This window comes from Raphanus sativus, chromosome 4 (genome assembly GCF_000801105.2).
Source record: "Raphanus sativus cultivar WK10039 chromosome 4, ASM80110v3, whole genome shotgun sequence".
In the NCBI taxonomy this organism is placed as follows: Eukaryota; Viridiplantae; Streptophyta; class Magnoliopsida; order Brassicales; family Brassicaceae; genus Raphanus; species Raphanus sativus.
In genome coordinates this window covers 9,558,849-9,573,023 of record NC_079514.1, presented here as the reverse complement: position 1 = coordinate 9,573,023, position 14,175 = coordinate 9,558,849, and the positions used below count along the sequence as shown (strand labels likewise).

General features: G+C 33.9%; 4 protein-coding genes across 5 annotated transcripts; all 4 read left to right on the top strand.

Annotated features, from left to right (window-relative positions):
• Nucleotides 1-1,369: 1,369 nt before the first annotated feature.
• LOC108853104 (bidirectional sugar transporter SWEET12-like) lies at nucleotides 1,370-2,858 on the top strand. Its single transcript, XM_018626562.2, has 4 exons — nucleotides 1,370-1,558; nucleotides 1,643-1,804; nucleotides 1,877-1,996; nucleotides 2,366-2,858. The coding sequence occupies exons 1-4, from the start codon at nucleotides 1,430-1,432 to the stop codon at nucleotides 2,645-2,647; spliced, it is 693 nt and encodes a 230-aa protein (XP_018482064.2). The 5' UTR covers nucleotides 1,370-1,429; the 3' UTR covers nucleotides 2,648-2,858.
• A 1,126-nt stretch (nucleotides 2,859-3,984) lies between these two features.
• On the top strand, nucleotides 3,985-5,146 carry LOC108850212 (transcription factor SRM1-like). The gene is made up of 2 exons (XM_018623780.1): nucleotides 3,985-4,355; nucleotides 4,534-5,146. Exons 1-2 carry the CDS (start codon nucleotides 3,985-3,987, stop codon nucleotides 5,144-5,146), a joined length of 984 nt encoding a protein of 327 aa, XP_018479282.1.
• Nucleotides 5,147-8,018: 2,872 nt separating this feature from the next.
• Nucleotides 8,019-11,303, top strand: LOC130494394 (protein AMEIOTIC 1 homolog). 2 transcript variants are annotated; one of them, XM_057009360.1, is made up of 9 exons: nucleotides 8,019-8,186; nucleotides 8,440-8,854; nucleotides 8,925-9,326; nucleotides 9,418-9,579; nucleotides 9,667-9,724; nucleotides 9,840-9,923; nucleotides 10,019-10,365; nucleotides 10,441-10,558; nucleotides 10,800-11,303. In XM_057009360.1, exons 2-9 carry the CDS (start codon nucleotides 8,478-8,480, stop codon nucleotides 10,887-10,889), a joined length of 1,638 nt encoding a protein of 545 aa, XP_056865340.1. In that variant the 5' UTR covers nucleotides 8,019-8,186; nucleotides 8,440-8,477; the 3' UTR covers nucleotides 10,890-11,303. The 2 variants fall into 2 exon arrangements, with proteins under 2 accessions (XP_056865340.1, XP_018482693.1); XM_018627191.2 differs by having other exon boundaries at nucleotides 8,019-8,854.
• A 178-nt stretch (nucleotides 11,304-11,481) lies between these two features.
• LOC108853758 (uncharacterized) lies at nucleotides 11,482-13,426 on the top strand. Its single transcript, XM_018627194.2, has 4 exons — nucleotides 11,482-11,636; nucleotides 12,040-12,770; nucleotides 12,867-13,049; nucleotides 13,140-13,426. The coding sequence occupies exons 2-4, from the start codon at nucleotides 12,075-12,077 to the stop codon at nucleotides 13,158-13,160; spliced, it is 900 nt and encodes a 299-aa protein (XP_018482696.1). The 5' UTR covers nucleotides 11,482-11,636; nucleotides 12,040-12,074; the 3' UTR covers nucleotides 13,161-13,426.
• Nucleotides 13,427-14,175: the final 749 nt, after the last annotated feature.

The following is a 14,175-nucleotide window of genomic DNA, read 5'->3' as shown; positions in this document are numbered from 1 at the left end:
AAGTATGTATATATATATATATATATATATTTTTGGACAACCAATGTATGTATATATATATATATAGATGTTTAATATATATATATCTATATATATATATATATATATATATATATATATATATATATATGCGTGTGTGTGTATGTATTATGAATTCACACAACAATATTATTCCATGTTCGTTCTTAAGACTTCTCCCACTATATATACTTGAACTCCCCAAATGCTTAGGTCGTGCCAATTGCTTTTGATTCAAGAGAAACAATAACCTAGAAGAGTTCATCTCCTCCTTCCTATACAAAGAAAGACCTAACTTATTCTTATTACAAAAAAAAAACACAACAAAAGATCATATACATGGCTATCTTCAACACTCATAACACATGGGCTTTTGCCTTAGGCTTGCTCGGTATGAATTTATCTCCTTTTATTTCAAATTTGATATCATCATATTGCGAAGCCGTATGTCTACTAATATTACACTTCCATCATAATCGTGTATATTTTCAGGAAACCTCATTTCCTTTGCTGTTTTCCTCTCTCCCGTGTAAGTAGTCACATCGTTACCTCCAGAGCGGTGACAAGAGTTTTGTATGCCATACGCCAAAGATATAAATAATTTTAACTTTTACTAAATTGTTTTGCAATGACTAATACAAAAAAAATATTTTGTAGAATAAAATTTTCATACTCAAAATACTTCTTACAATTTATGTTAACTTGTAAAACATATAATACATCAAGATATTATCTTTATTAGAAGTTATATTTATCAAAAATTTCAATCACAAAAATTATTTTACAATTTTAAAATAAATAATAATATATATATAACTATCTAAAGATATTAATAGTAGTTTCAATTAAAAAAGAATATGTTTTAATCAAATGTTTCATAACATATAAAAATAACATATTCAGAAAAAATAAAATAAATATCTTTGTAAATGTTGACATAATCGCACTTAATCAGTTTTTAGAATCAAATTGTGATTGTAGAAATATCTTAAAAATATTAGTTGTAATTTTGATTGAAGTTGAAAAAAACTTAACAAACAATTTGCAAGAGACCATACAAAATAAAAGTTCTAAAATATGCCCTACATATATATATATGTAAATTTTGCATAAAATGATGCCCTAAGCCAATGCTTTAAATTTCTTTAACAAGCACGGCTCTTTACCTCACTAAAACATGAGTATCTAAATATCTCAGTACATACGTTATATATAACCATCTAGCTAGCTAGAGCTAAGATAACTATGATCATATAGTAAAATTAAACCAAACCATTTAAAAATCAAAATTTAATAGTCAAGTTGATTCGATATATAATATGGATGCAGGCCAACGTTCTATAGGATATGGAAGAAGAAAACCACAGAAGATTTCCAGTCTCTTCCCTACGTGGTGGCGCTCTTTAGCTCGATGCTTTGGCTCTACTACGCTACTCAGAAGAAAGATGTCTTCCTTCTCGTCACCATCAACTCCTTTGGTTGCTTCATCGAAACCATCTACATCGCCATATTCGTTGCCTTCGCTACCAAGAAAGCGCGAGTACGTTCATTGATTAGTCATTGCCAATAGTGTTAGATTTTATTATATGTAATGATGTGATATTTAATGATAACTTTGGCGCAGATGCTAACGGTGAAGCTCTTGTTACTAATGAACTTTGGAGGGTTCTGTTTGATTCTCCTCCTCTGCCAATTCCTAGCAAAAGGTTCCACACGTGCGAAGATCATCGGAGGAATATGTGTCGGATTCTCTGTCTGCGTTTTCGCTGCGCCGCTTAGCATTATCGTAAGTATTGTCTTGCTAGCTAATGGTACGTGAAAGCATGATTGGATTTAATTCATGATGTATTAAAAACAGAGAACGGTGATAAAGACAAAAAGTGTGGAGTACATGCCGTTTAGCTTATCCTTGACACTTACTATCAGTGCCGTGGTCTGGCTTCTTTATGGTCTTGCTCTTAAGGATATCTACATTGCTGTAAGTCATCATATATAATCATATCATAATCATCATTATATTGCGTGAAAGTGTTTGCTTTTGTTCTGTATACCTGAGCCTGAACACAAAAGCTATTATCATAGATCATGGATTCACAAAGAAAAAACAACCCTTTTGTTAATTATTGTCGTGTTACATTTAATATATCCCACACCAACGCTAACGGTACTCCTTTTGTCTTTAAAGAAACATCTTTTACAAAAGAGTTCTATCTATAACTCTGTTATAAAGTAATATAGAAAAACAATTGCACGTAATCATACTACAAATTGTTATGGATATATAAAGCAAAAAGTTCATATATTAAAATAAAAAGTAGTTAATCCTTTTCATCTGTCGATATTGCAGTTCCCGAACGTGATTGGGTTTGTTCTTGGTGCACTTCAAATGATACTTTACGTGGTTTTCAAATACTGCAAAAAGCGGTCGGATTCGTTGGAGAAAGAACTCGAAGCAGCTAACTTGCCAGAGGTGAGTATTGATATGCTGAATGTAGGCGCACTGGCATCTCCTGAACCAGCTGAGGTCACAGTCGTTCCAACGGCTAGCAAGTGTACATGTAGTGCTCTGAAGGCTGAAACTGAAAATGGACATGGAGTTAAAAACGGCACGCACTGCACTGCAGCCTAATAAAAACGGAAAAATATGTTTGACTATATTTTGCATTGTTTACTTTGTATTCTATCTTGATATCATCATCGCCATCTGCGCGTGCCAAGTCGAGGATTAATTATCTCGGGAATTACATTATCCTAGATGATATTTTTCTTCTTCCTTTAATTATTACCGTAATCATGTTATATGTTGGATATGAATATTGCAAGAATATTTTATATTTTATATGGCCTATATATCTATTGGTTTAATATAAATTTTAAATCCATACTAATGTTTTCAGATTCTAATATAATAATTAAAAATAATATTATGATGGATCGTTAATAAGTTGGATTCAAAGTGTATTGATAACTTTTCCGTTTTACCTTGATTTATATATATCTTTGCACATGTACAATTTTCTCGTCTCTTGAAATTAAATTATTTTCAAGAAAAAAAAACTGATATGATTGTAAAGGTTGTGTACAGTTGTACTTTCGTAAATAAAATACCAATAAAATATACTTACAACAATTAGAACAAAATCTAATAAGTATCCATAGAATAATTATATTTTGGAGCTAATATGAGTAGTGATATCAATGAGGGGTTGGTCTAGTGGTCTTGTAGAAGTTTGGCTCCCTAAACTCAATTTCCGTTAGAACAGGGATTAAACAACTGGTTTTTGTCTTTGGTTTTAGGATTAGTCGGTCTTTACAGTCTGAATGACTCGGTTTAAGAAAAAAAGAGTGGTCACTGATTTTTATAAGATATTGTGCTTATATATATTCTTTATCAGTTAAGAAAATCATGATGTCATCTATCTTATATAGTTAAAATGCGTTAGTAAATTTGAGTAAATTAAATTAATTTTACCTCATAATGAAATAAAAGTGTCAAAATTTGTATATTGTTATAGTTGACACCTCAATGAACATAATAAATCTAAGGTTCTAAGTACATTTTTATTTATTACGAAATATGACTTTTTAAAAAGTATAGATTTATTTCCATTATACAATATTGCAAAAGGAAAAACTAAGTCAAAGTCCATACAGTTTACCATCTGTGACATGATAATTGATACAATGTATTGTGCACTATATATGATTAGGAATAGAAACAAGGACCAAACAGAAAAGGGAAACTAAAAACAACAAACAAAATTTTCAGTATAAAATGCTATTGCTTATCATGAAAATTTATTTGTTTTTAAATCTGCTAAGGATTATCTCTAGAATAAACAAACTTTCGTTTTTATCAATGTTAGTCTGTGGTTAAAAAACATAATCTACGACTTCAAGTTAATAGTATATCATTCTAGTTTTGGTCTAACTTTTTTATATATATGTAACAGAATTGCTTAGAAGATGAGCATAGGAGAGAAAACCAATGGTTCTTCATCGTGGAGCAGGGATGATGATATTGCTTTTGAGAAAGCTCTATCAATTTATACCGACGAAACTGAGAATCGTTGGGAAAAGATTGCTGGAGTTCTTCCTGGAAAAACATTAGAGCAAGTTATTAAACATTACGAGATTTTACTTCGAGATGTTATGATGATTGAATCTGGATGTGTCTCTCTTCCTGAGTATGATTCTTCAGAAGGAACACATGCCAAAGATACAAACATTTCGAAGTCTTGCATCATCAATCGCAAATGTGAGTATACGCAAGACTGTATACCAATACTAAAGCAAAAACGACGTAAGGGGATTGCCTGGACACCGGATGAACACAGGTTATTACTACTACATACTATTCACTTATTTGTTAAAATGATAATTTGTTATGATATAAAAAGCATTGATGTTTTCTTGTATATGGTATGTTTTTTGGGTAATACTTGTATGGTATGTTTTTACAGTGTTAATATATTTATAAGATGTTGGATCTTGTGATGTTTTTTTCGTGAACAGCAAGTTTCTTATTGGTCTAGAAAAGTACGGGAAAGGTGATTGGCGTAGCATTTCTCGTAACTTGGTATTGACAAGAACACCAACTCAAGTTGCAAGTCATGCTCAGAAATACTTTGCACGTCTTAACTCTAAGAATAAAAACAAAATGAGACAAAGAATTCTTGACGTTGACGCTGGAGAAAGCAATAACACCTCAACGATGCAAAGACCAAACACATCGCAAAACGCTCGAGCCATTCAAGCCACTTCACAAGATCATCATCCTACATATAACACACCAACCATATGGAATACACAAACTACTTTACAACAACCACTAGAGCGTCCTATGTATGGTACACCCACCACATGGAACATACAAGCCGCTTCGCAACCATCGGTGGATATACCTATCTATGACACCCACATCGTAGACCAATCATTAGTTGGTCATATGCTATCACCTTTCGGAAGTAACATGAACCGCTTGGCTCCATCTCACGTGGCTTACGGAGTTCAACATCACTCTGCACCTTACTCCTCGTTTTCTAGCGCACCTTACTCCTCGGTTCTTAGTGCGCCATTTAACATGGCAGCTTCATACAACATGACATATGCACCTACATCTCATTAGATAGGTCTGAGACCTCTGTTTTCTATGCTTGTTTAAAGGTGTAAAATGGTATATGGTATAAAGAAACTTAATATATAGTTTAACTTGTAAATCAACATCAGATTGTGTTTACGCGTTTTAAATATTGTATGAAAATATATATTATTCATAGAATGTCGTAAAGTTTCTATAAATTTAATGTAAAAACAATTGATGGATACTAAGTAGTGACAAATATTTGTCAAACACATATTATGCATCTTCTTCGATTTCTTCTTATTTTTCTTGTATCATTTTGTTCTTTTTATTAAATTTTTACGAAAGAATTCCTCATTTTTTACATATTTTTGCCAAATGTTTATTTCTCCCTCTAAATAGTAAGACAAACCATGCAACCAACTAGCCAAAAATCCATCTTAGAATTTTTCCAATCATAACACTACCTAATTCACTATACTATTTGACATAATGCAAATATTTTTAAATCTAAGTTCTCACATGTTCCGTTAAATATAATTCATCTAATCTTCAAAGCCTATGAGATTATAAGATATTTTTAATTATTATAGATATAAATGTATTTTATATGAATATGAAATCATTATATCGATTTCTATAAATTATTTTCTATTAGTTATTTTATATAGTATATAAATATAAAAAAGAGCTGATCAAATTTTATTACACTCTATAATTTTAAAATTATCAACAATAAATTATTATGTATAATATAATTTAGGTTATTTGGCAAGTGATAATAATTAGTTTTAGATTTATCTTTTATTTTGGATCTAGCCAAAATAATTAAAAATTATAAAAAGTTTTGTGCATTATATTAGGTATTTTATAAATCTAAAAATAATTGATCAAACATTATTATTATTATTCATATAATATCAACAATTATTTACAATAAATCAATATTTTAATATAATTTAGAATTTTTGTAAAATTATATTAGTTGTTTCTAAATTTATTTTTATTTTAAATCTAAACTAAATAAAATAAAATTAAAAACTATCGACCAAGCAAATTATAATAATTTTATTAAGACTTCACAAATGATCAACATGTAAGTAAAAGTCAATTAAGTGACTTCTAGTTTAATATATAAAAGGATTTATATTTTTAAATGTTTTATACACTTATAAATAGATTAAAATTATGATAAAATAATTTTGTAAGCAGTGATAGATAATTTTATAAATATTTAATTTTTATTAATGACTTATAATATATATATGGACACTATAAGACACTAATAGTTATTCTAATACTTTATATATGAAAATATTTTTTTTAAGTTAGTTTGGTTCGGTTTGTGTTTGGTTCGGTTTACATTCGGTTTGGTTTGTATTCAATTCAGTTTATTTCTTGAATCTGTTTAATTTGGTTTTTCTTCGTTTAAAAGCATGAAAGTATATAACTATTTTTATATTTCACAAAAATTATCACCTTTATATAGGAAATCTTCTACGTACGTAGTGATATAGCTAGTCTATTTTTAGAACTTGGTATTAAAAATTTTACCAAAAATTGTTTAGATTGACACCACGAAAAAACGGAATGCAAGAAAAATATGTAGGAGATGTAAAAAAAAATGTTATTTCTATATAAAATCGTATAACTAATGAGGAATATTTTTTATAACAGCAAGACTTGGAAACTAAAACACACAAAACAACAATTATATTACCTATTACTAAATCACATAATTAGTTTCCCGATCATTCATTCCTCTTGACTTGCGGATCAATTTTAAAATTTTGAAAATTGAATGTATAAAATCTATTCATAATTGACACCTTTCATACGAAAATTTTGATCATAAATATTTACTATCAAACTGTTTCCTATATTCTAATCAATATTACCTACCTTAAACACAAACTTAAGTCTATTTATAATTTTTTATCTGTTGCATCAAGTTTATATTTCCATTTTATTTTCTTACAGATTTAAATCTTAATTTTGTATGTTCCAAATTTGATAGAATTTTAACAATCATTTTATTTTCTTACAAATGGTATGACTAATGTGCCATTTAAAAATAGCATACTAACTCATAATTATCTATTTCATATTTTTCATTTTAAAAATTATTCACTATATATCTTAGACATGGATCTAATTATATATTATGTTGGAATTGTTTATATACGTTAGACAGGCAAAATAAAAATTACTCAATGTTATACAACTACATTTACAAATATAATATTATGTATAAACAAAAATAAAATGTAAAATTAAATATCCATCTGGTCGCACGGGTCAAAATCTAGTGTATCTTAATATTTGCTAAATCTGAAAATCAAAATAATATACAACATTTAAAACTGAAGAAAAATGAATAAATTTAACAACAAAAATTGGTTCAGTTTGATATTTAGATGGATAACCGATAGATGTTTCATATGTTCTGAGTATTTTATGGTTATTTTAAAAATATTTTTTTATATTTTTAGTTATCTTATATGGTTCTGATATTGTTATGTGTTTTGAATATTTTTCGGATATCAAATATAAAAATACTTTTATACATATAATGATGATTCAAATATTTTTGAGTATCCAAAATATTTTGATTCATATCAGATTTGACTGTTTAGATACAAAAGTTTTAGACCAATTGCAATATTTTATAATCTATTAGCTTCGCTTCGGATTTGGTACCATTTTTCCGATCATGGTTAGGTTTCTTCGATCCAGATAATCTCATACACACTCACTGTCAAAAAGAATCTTAAGAGGTTTAAATCAGTGCCACGCGTCTCTGTGTGATTGGTTGATATAATACACGACGACGAGCGAGACGAATCTCTTTAATTCCTTACAGAAATGAAATAAAAACTAAAAAAAAAAGAATTAAATAAACAAAGGGGGAAGAATAGAATTTTAGGGATTTTTTTTTTGGCGGTGGTTTTTTTTAGGGCTCGAACCTCGACGCGACGCGACGCGACTCACTCTCTCACACCTTTTGACGGCGTTTTATCATTTTCATCACCTCTCCTCCTCTTCCTCTGGTCTTCCGTCTCTCACTCTGCATCGAGATCTTACGGTGCCTCCCCTGATCTCGATTATAGCTTTATGTATCTTCAATTTCGCAAATCGCGATTTAAAATCCACGCCGTTGATTTCAATGCTGAGACATACTCCGCCGTCTCCCGCTGTTGAAAATCGCCAGTCCCGGAGAGGAATAACAAAACCCTAGCTTCTCACATCATTATCTATCTCTCTCTCTCTCTCTTTCGCATCATTTCGTACCCTCATCTCTCTCTCTCTCTCTCTATCTCTGCCTCGAAATTTTATAGGAATCGCGAGGGAGGTGGGGGCTCTCTATCCACATGTGATGTCTGGAAATGAGATTCGTCCGATCAAGCTGAAGGCTAGCTTGGCGATGAAGAAGCATCATGAAGAAGAGGACAACAACAGCAAAGCTTTGGTGAAAGTCAAGTTAGAGAAGGACAAGCACGTCTCCTCTTCAGATGACGGCTCCTCCGGGAAAGCCATGGTTACTGTGAAGTTAGAGAAGGAAGAAGAATCTTCCGGTGGGGTTCTTGTAGCGAGTAGTGGTGGGGCACTCAAGAGGAAACGAATCTCTCGATTAGTTGAAAAATCTCGAAGATTCTCAGCCAAGAGCAGCGAGAGCAGCAGCAGCTTGTTGGATAAACAGAAACAGAAGACATGTCTTCGCAGAGGGATGACTACTCGTTGGAACACCGATAGGTATCCAGAAATCAATCCTTTTAAAAAAAAAAAATCATTCTTTTATTCTGATCTTTGTGTTGTGTGACAGGATTGATAATGCGGAGCTAGCGTTATTCGAGATACTCAAGGAGAAAGGCGCTTCCTTTGAGAGGCCTGTTCCGCGGGCAGAGCTGCGAGTTTCGGCTCGTAGGAGGATCGGGGATACTGGGCTGTTGGACCATTTGTTGAAGCACATTGACGGGAATGTGACCCCCGGTGGTGCGGAGAGGTTTAGGAGGTGTCATAACACCGAAGGGACGATGCAGTATTGGCTAGAGAGTGCTGATTTGATCAAGATCAAGCTTGAGTCTGGGGTATGTGATTCTAATTGGGCTCCCCCTTCTTGGTGGAAGCTTCAGGGTGCGAACAGCATTATTAAACTTGAACCTGGGGTTCTTGAACCATCTGAGTCCCCTGCTAAACTTAAGGAAGAGATGGATAAGATGAGGAGGTAAAAAGATTCTGAGTTTTCAGTATTTGGTTAGTCTGAAGTTGAGAGATATGCTTGAAAAAAGTTCTTGTTGTTTGTGGTAACTATGCAGTGAGATCAAAGAACTTGTATCTGATTTGGCACTAATTAAACGTGAATCTGGAATTCGTGATCTGGACTCGATTCCTCTAGCTCAGTGGAAGATTCAGAGTTCATCAAAAGAATCACCTGCTGTCTCCTCAAAGCTTAGGGAAGAAATTGATAAAATGAAGAGGTAATAATAATATGCTTGCAATATTCTGAGCTTTCAACATTTTTTTAGGTACACTTGTAATCTTGTTTTTTTCTTTGCGGTATGCAGTGATTTAAAAAAACATATATCCAAGCCAGAATTACCAAATAATGCTGATGCAAATGAGGTGACCTTTTTGAGATCATTGTTTGTTTGTTTGTTTGTTTGTTCAAGGAATGTGTGAAGATGAGAGCATTAGTTTGAGAGTTTCAAAACTTTTCTCTGTTTGCATTTCTTTCCAGAAATTAATCAAGGATTTTATGAGTTGGAGAGTAAAGACTGATAAGCAAATTGCGGAGATCTCAAATTCTTTGGCATCAACACAGGTCTACAGACCAAATTTGTTCGAAACGTGTTGCATAGGAATGATTATAACCTGATAAAGCTTTGTGTCTCTCGCCCCTTGTTGTTGTTACTGCAGTGCATGGTTAAGGAATTAGTTTCGTGGAAAGATAAAGTAGAACAGCAGCTGGTGGGAATTTCAAACTCGCACAACAGTCGGCAGGCAAATGGGAGCAATTCCTTCAGTCCAGATCCTCAGAACTGGGAACATTTATTGCATAGTACCAACTTGGATGATTTCACTGGGGACGGTTTTGAACCATGGGATGTTGATACTGACCTTATCGATGCTCTACCAGAGGCAGAGGCTGTCAGGCCCGATACCTACTTGCTTCCACCAAATGCTCGCAAAAGCTCTTTCCAGGACCATATGTGGTTTGAGGAGCAGTCAGTGCTCAACTCCGAAATGCAGAGGACGACAGAGAGGTTAGAGCGTCTTCTAGGTTCCAAGTGTAGGCTTTATGGTTTGTCTAATATTTTTTTTTGCTTTTCCCTATTTAGCTGCATGACCAGAGGAGATTCCAGAAGCTCAAATCAGGATAAAGCTGAGTTGACTCCAGGTTCTTCGATTACTGCAGGTCCAATATCAGATATTGAGGACCCAAATATTAATTCTCAGGTAACGTCTTCAAACATGTTAGAAGCATTGGTCAGGTTGAATTGGATGATCATCTTTTGTAAAACATTGTAGCCTCAAAAAACCCTTAAGCGTTCTCTTTAAGTAGATGTCACTTTACAACCCTCCCATCATCTCATCATAGCTTTTGTTTCATTCACTGCCACACATTGCATCTCTTAATAGTTTCTACATGCAATTTTGCTAGTGCTTCATGATTTTAAGGCGTCCATTTTTAATTCAGGAAACGTTGAAAGAGTTGGTGAGTTGGAAAGCCAAAGCAGAGCAGCAGCTAATGGAAATATCAGACGCTGTGCGAGCTCTTCAGGGATGATAAGAATCAAACCGTAACAGGCTTTTACCATACACAACAAGGCACCGTTTGTTTCATCAAAAATGATCTCGTATCACCTTACATAGAAGAATCCCTTTGGAGACTTGTACAGGGTTTCTGGTTAAAAGATTTGAACAAAAAAAGAGAGGGAAAACAAAGGAGGCAGTAGGCATCTGGAAAGTTTATTTAGGAAGAGGATCATCATCTACATGAAAATGATACCCCAAAGGTAGAGAGAGAGAGAGAGAGAGAGACGCTTTTAATAGTAGTGGTTTGCTGTATATTTTCTCTGACCACTCTCTTATTTAACAATCAACTTCTTTGAGTAATCTTTTCTTTCTCCTTTTCTCTATCTGATAAATTTAAGTTGGGATTATTATACTTTGTTAAATAAAATAAAATCAAAGTAAATCATATTCCTTTGTATCAGCTGATGCCACCATATATATGAAATAATAAGCAGCTTAAATCCTCGAGCCGTCAATAAGAAACGTACCGGTTGGTTTGGTCTGGTTTAAATGACAATGGGACCCAAAGCCCCCTCTAAACGGTGCACGAATCCAATATTTTCTTCTTCGGTCCCTCATGTTTCGGAGATTTGTTAAATTATCCTTTTATTTGTTTGAACTACAGATTTTCTTTTAAAAAACTGGGCTTGGCAAAATCTTCAATCCTCGACGAATCACGCGATCGACTGATTCATCTTCCTCCTCCTCCTCCTCCTCCTTGGCATCAATTCGCTCAAAGGTAACTCGATTTATGAAGCGTTAACTTTATCTTTTCGTCCGATAGTACTTGCTTCAATAGTTCTTAAGAGAAGGAAACTTCAAGTTCTAGGGTTACCGATTTGATTCGTATGGATTTCACTTTAATTCGAGATTAACTGTGATGTGTTTCATGCTGATAGAATATGAGGGTGTGTGTGTATGTTAGTCTCTAAATCTCTTTGTTGAGGTTTGTGATTTTGAGTGTATAATTGATTCGGTAGTAAACCCTAAATTGCGTTTTATTTAAGTTATACAAGTTTATAACTTTGATTGATGGGTAGTGTAAGAAAGACCCTGAATTGCGTCTTTTTATTGGTTTATATTGCTTGTACATTCTATCATGTTCTAAAGCCTAAAACTATATTTGCATGTCACTTGGCCAGGGTGTTCTGTCATATTAGACGAAAGGAGGAAGAAAATGGAGGAGTTTGTGGACCATTACTTAGTTCTAGGGCTACCCTCTGGAGAAGAAGCTCAGAATCTTAGCGAGAAGGATATTTCAAAAGCATACAGGGTGAAAGCTCTGGACTTGCATCCGGACAAACGCCCAGACGATCCCGATGCTCACGAGAAATTCCAGAGGCTCAAGACATCTTACGAGGTTCTCAAAGACGACAAAGCTAAGAAGCTGTTTGACGATCTTCTTAGGATCCAGCGCGAGAAACAGCACAAGAAATCGCAGGTGGATTCCAAGAGGCGCAAGATGATGTCTGATCTGGAGGAAAGGGAGCGTTCCGGTTTTGCGCCTAGTCGTGCGTCGTCTAGACCTTATGACGAAGAGGAGAGAATCGCAAGGAAGCTTAAGGAGGAGGTGGATAGGATACGTGCGCAACATGCAAAGAAGAGAGGCGGTTTTGAAACTCCTCCTGAGAGTGGTGGTGGTGGTGGAGATGGAAAGAGAAGAGAAAAAGATAGAAGTGGAGGTGGAGCTAGCGTTCAGCTAGATAAAGAGAGAGTGTTGAAGGTTTCTTGGGAAACGATTGGTGAAGGGTATGGTGCGGGAAGGCTCAGAGAAGTGTTTTCAGAGTTTGGTGAGGTTGAAGATGTTGTTATCAGGAGTACCAAGAAGAAAGGCTCCTCCGCTCTCATTGTAATGGCTACTAAAGATGGAGCTGTGAGTGTTATTATGGTTAACTTAGTCTCTCTCTCTCTCATTTCATTTATATAACAACAATGAAGCTAATCATGGATTTGTTTTCTTTTCTTATAGGTAGCAGCGACGAGAACATTGTGTGGGGATCTTTCTAACCCATTGCTAGTTGTACCTCTTCAAAAAGCAGCACAAACCGATTTTCCGACCGCTAAGAAATCTGCAGAAGCAGAACCGCAGAGTAACATAGTTGGTGCTGGTTACCAAGCTTATGAAGACCAGGTCATGGAAAGACTGAAAAAGGTTACTATTTTCTACTTCAAACATTATATCTTGAAACAATGCCACAACTTTCTCATATTTTTTTTTCTAATTTTTTTTCATCTTGAATAGGCGGCTATGAACCAGAAATGATAGGAGTATAATGAAGCCTAGGCGTAATGAAGCCACATGATGTCAAGAACTAAGCTTACTTCAAGACCAAAGTGGACGTCTCCATTTTAATATCACAGACTCGTGGTCCTTGCATGTTCTTTTTTTCTTGTAATGATATATAGAGTTCTTCAACAAGTATTTGTGGACATCCATTGTCATATGACTCATATCAATGATTGTTAGAGAAACTATGATTCTACAAACTCTATCCTGAATAAAAGTCTTGCAAATATTTTCTTTGTGGATATTAATGTCTGAGACTGAGAGTTCACGTGTTTGTTTTGGAAAAAAAGTTGTCTTTTTGTCATCTTTTTCTCAAAACAAAAGATGATTCCCTTGATATTTCTACAGAAAATTCAAAACGTGTTGAAAAAAATATATTCATAGATAGATAAAAACGAGGCAGGTTTGGGTAAAACAGGGAATGGTATTCAGTATTCACTGACCTAATAAGCAATAAGCACGTTGATAAGATACCTATCCTGACAAAAAAAGTTGAAAACTTTGCATAGAAATATATAGAAAAATTTACTTTGAGAGACACGTTATGAGTTTACAATTACACTTGGACACACATTCCACTTGCCACACACATTTTGTGTGTCTAAAGACTCCAATACCTTCAGACTAGATCAAACTTTACTTTTTCATTCTTCCTCTTTTCTTACTCGTTAAAGTACATTATCTCTCCTTACCTAATTATATTTTTTCCAGATGCTCAAATTCTGAGAGTTCCCAACAAAATCAACATAGATGGGTGTGATGAGACCAAAACTTGTAATGAAATCGATCGTGATGAGCTTGGGATCCGTCACGGATAATCTTAAGGAAGCTACGGTGGAGTTTCAGATAGTGGATGAACTCGGGATTCGCCGTGGGTGAGCTCGAGGTAGCTGCAATGGAGTCATGGATGCAGCCATGGAGTCGGCCAAATCTCGTTCGTCGAATCAAATTGTGAGTTTCCAAAGTCACTGAACTCATCTCCGTCAAAATA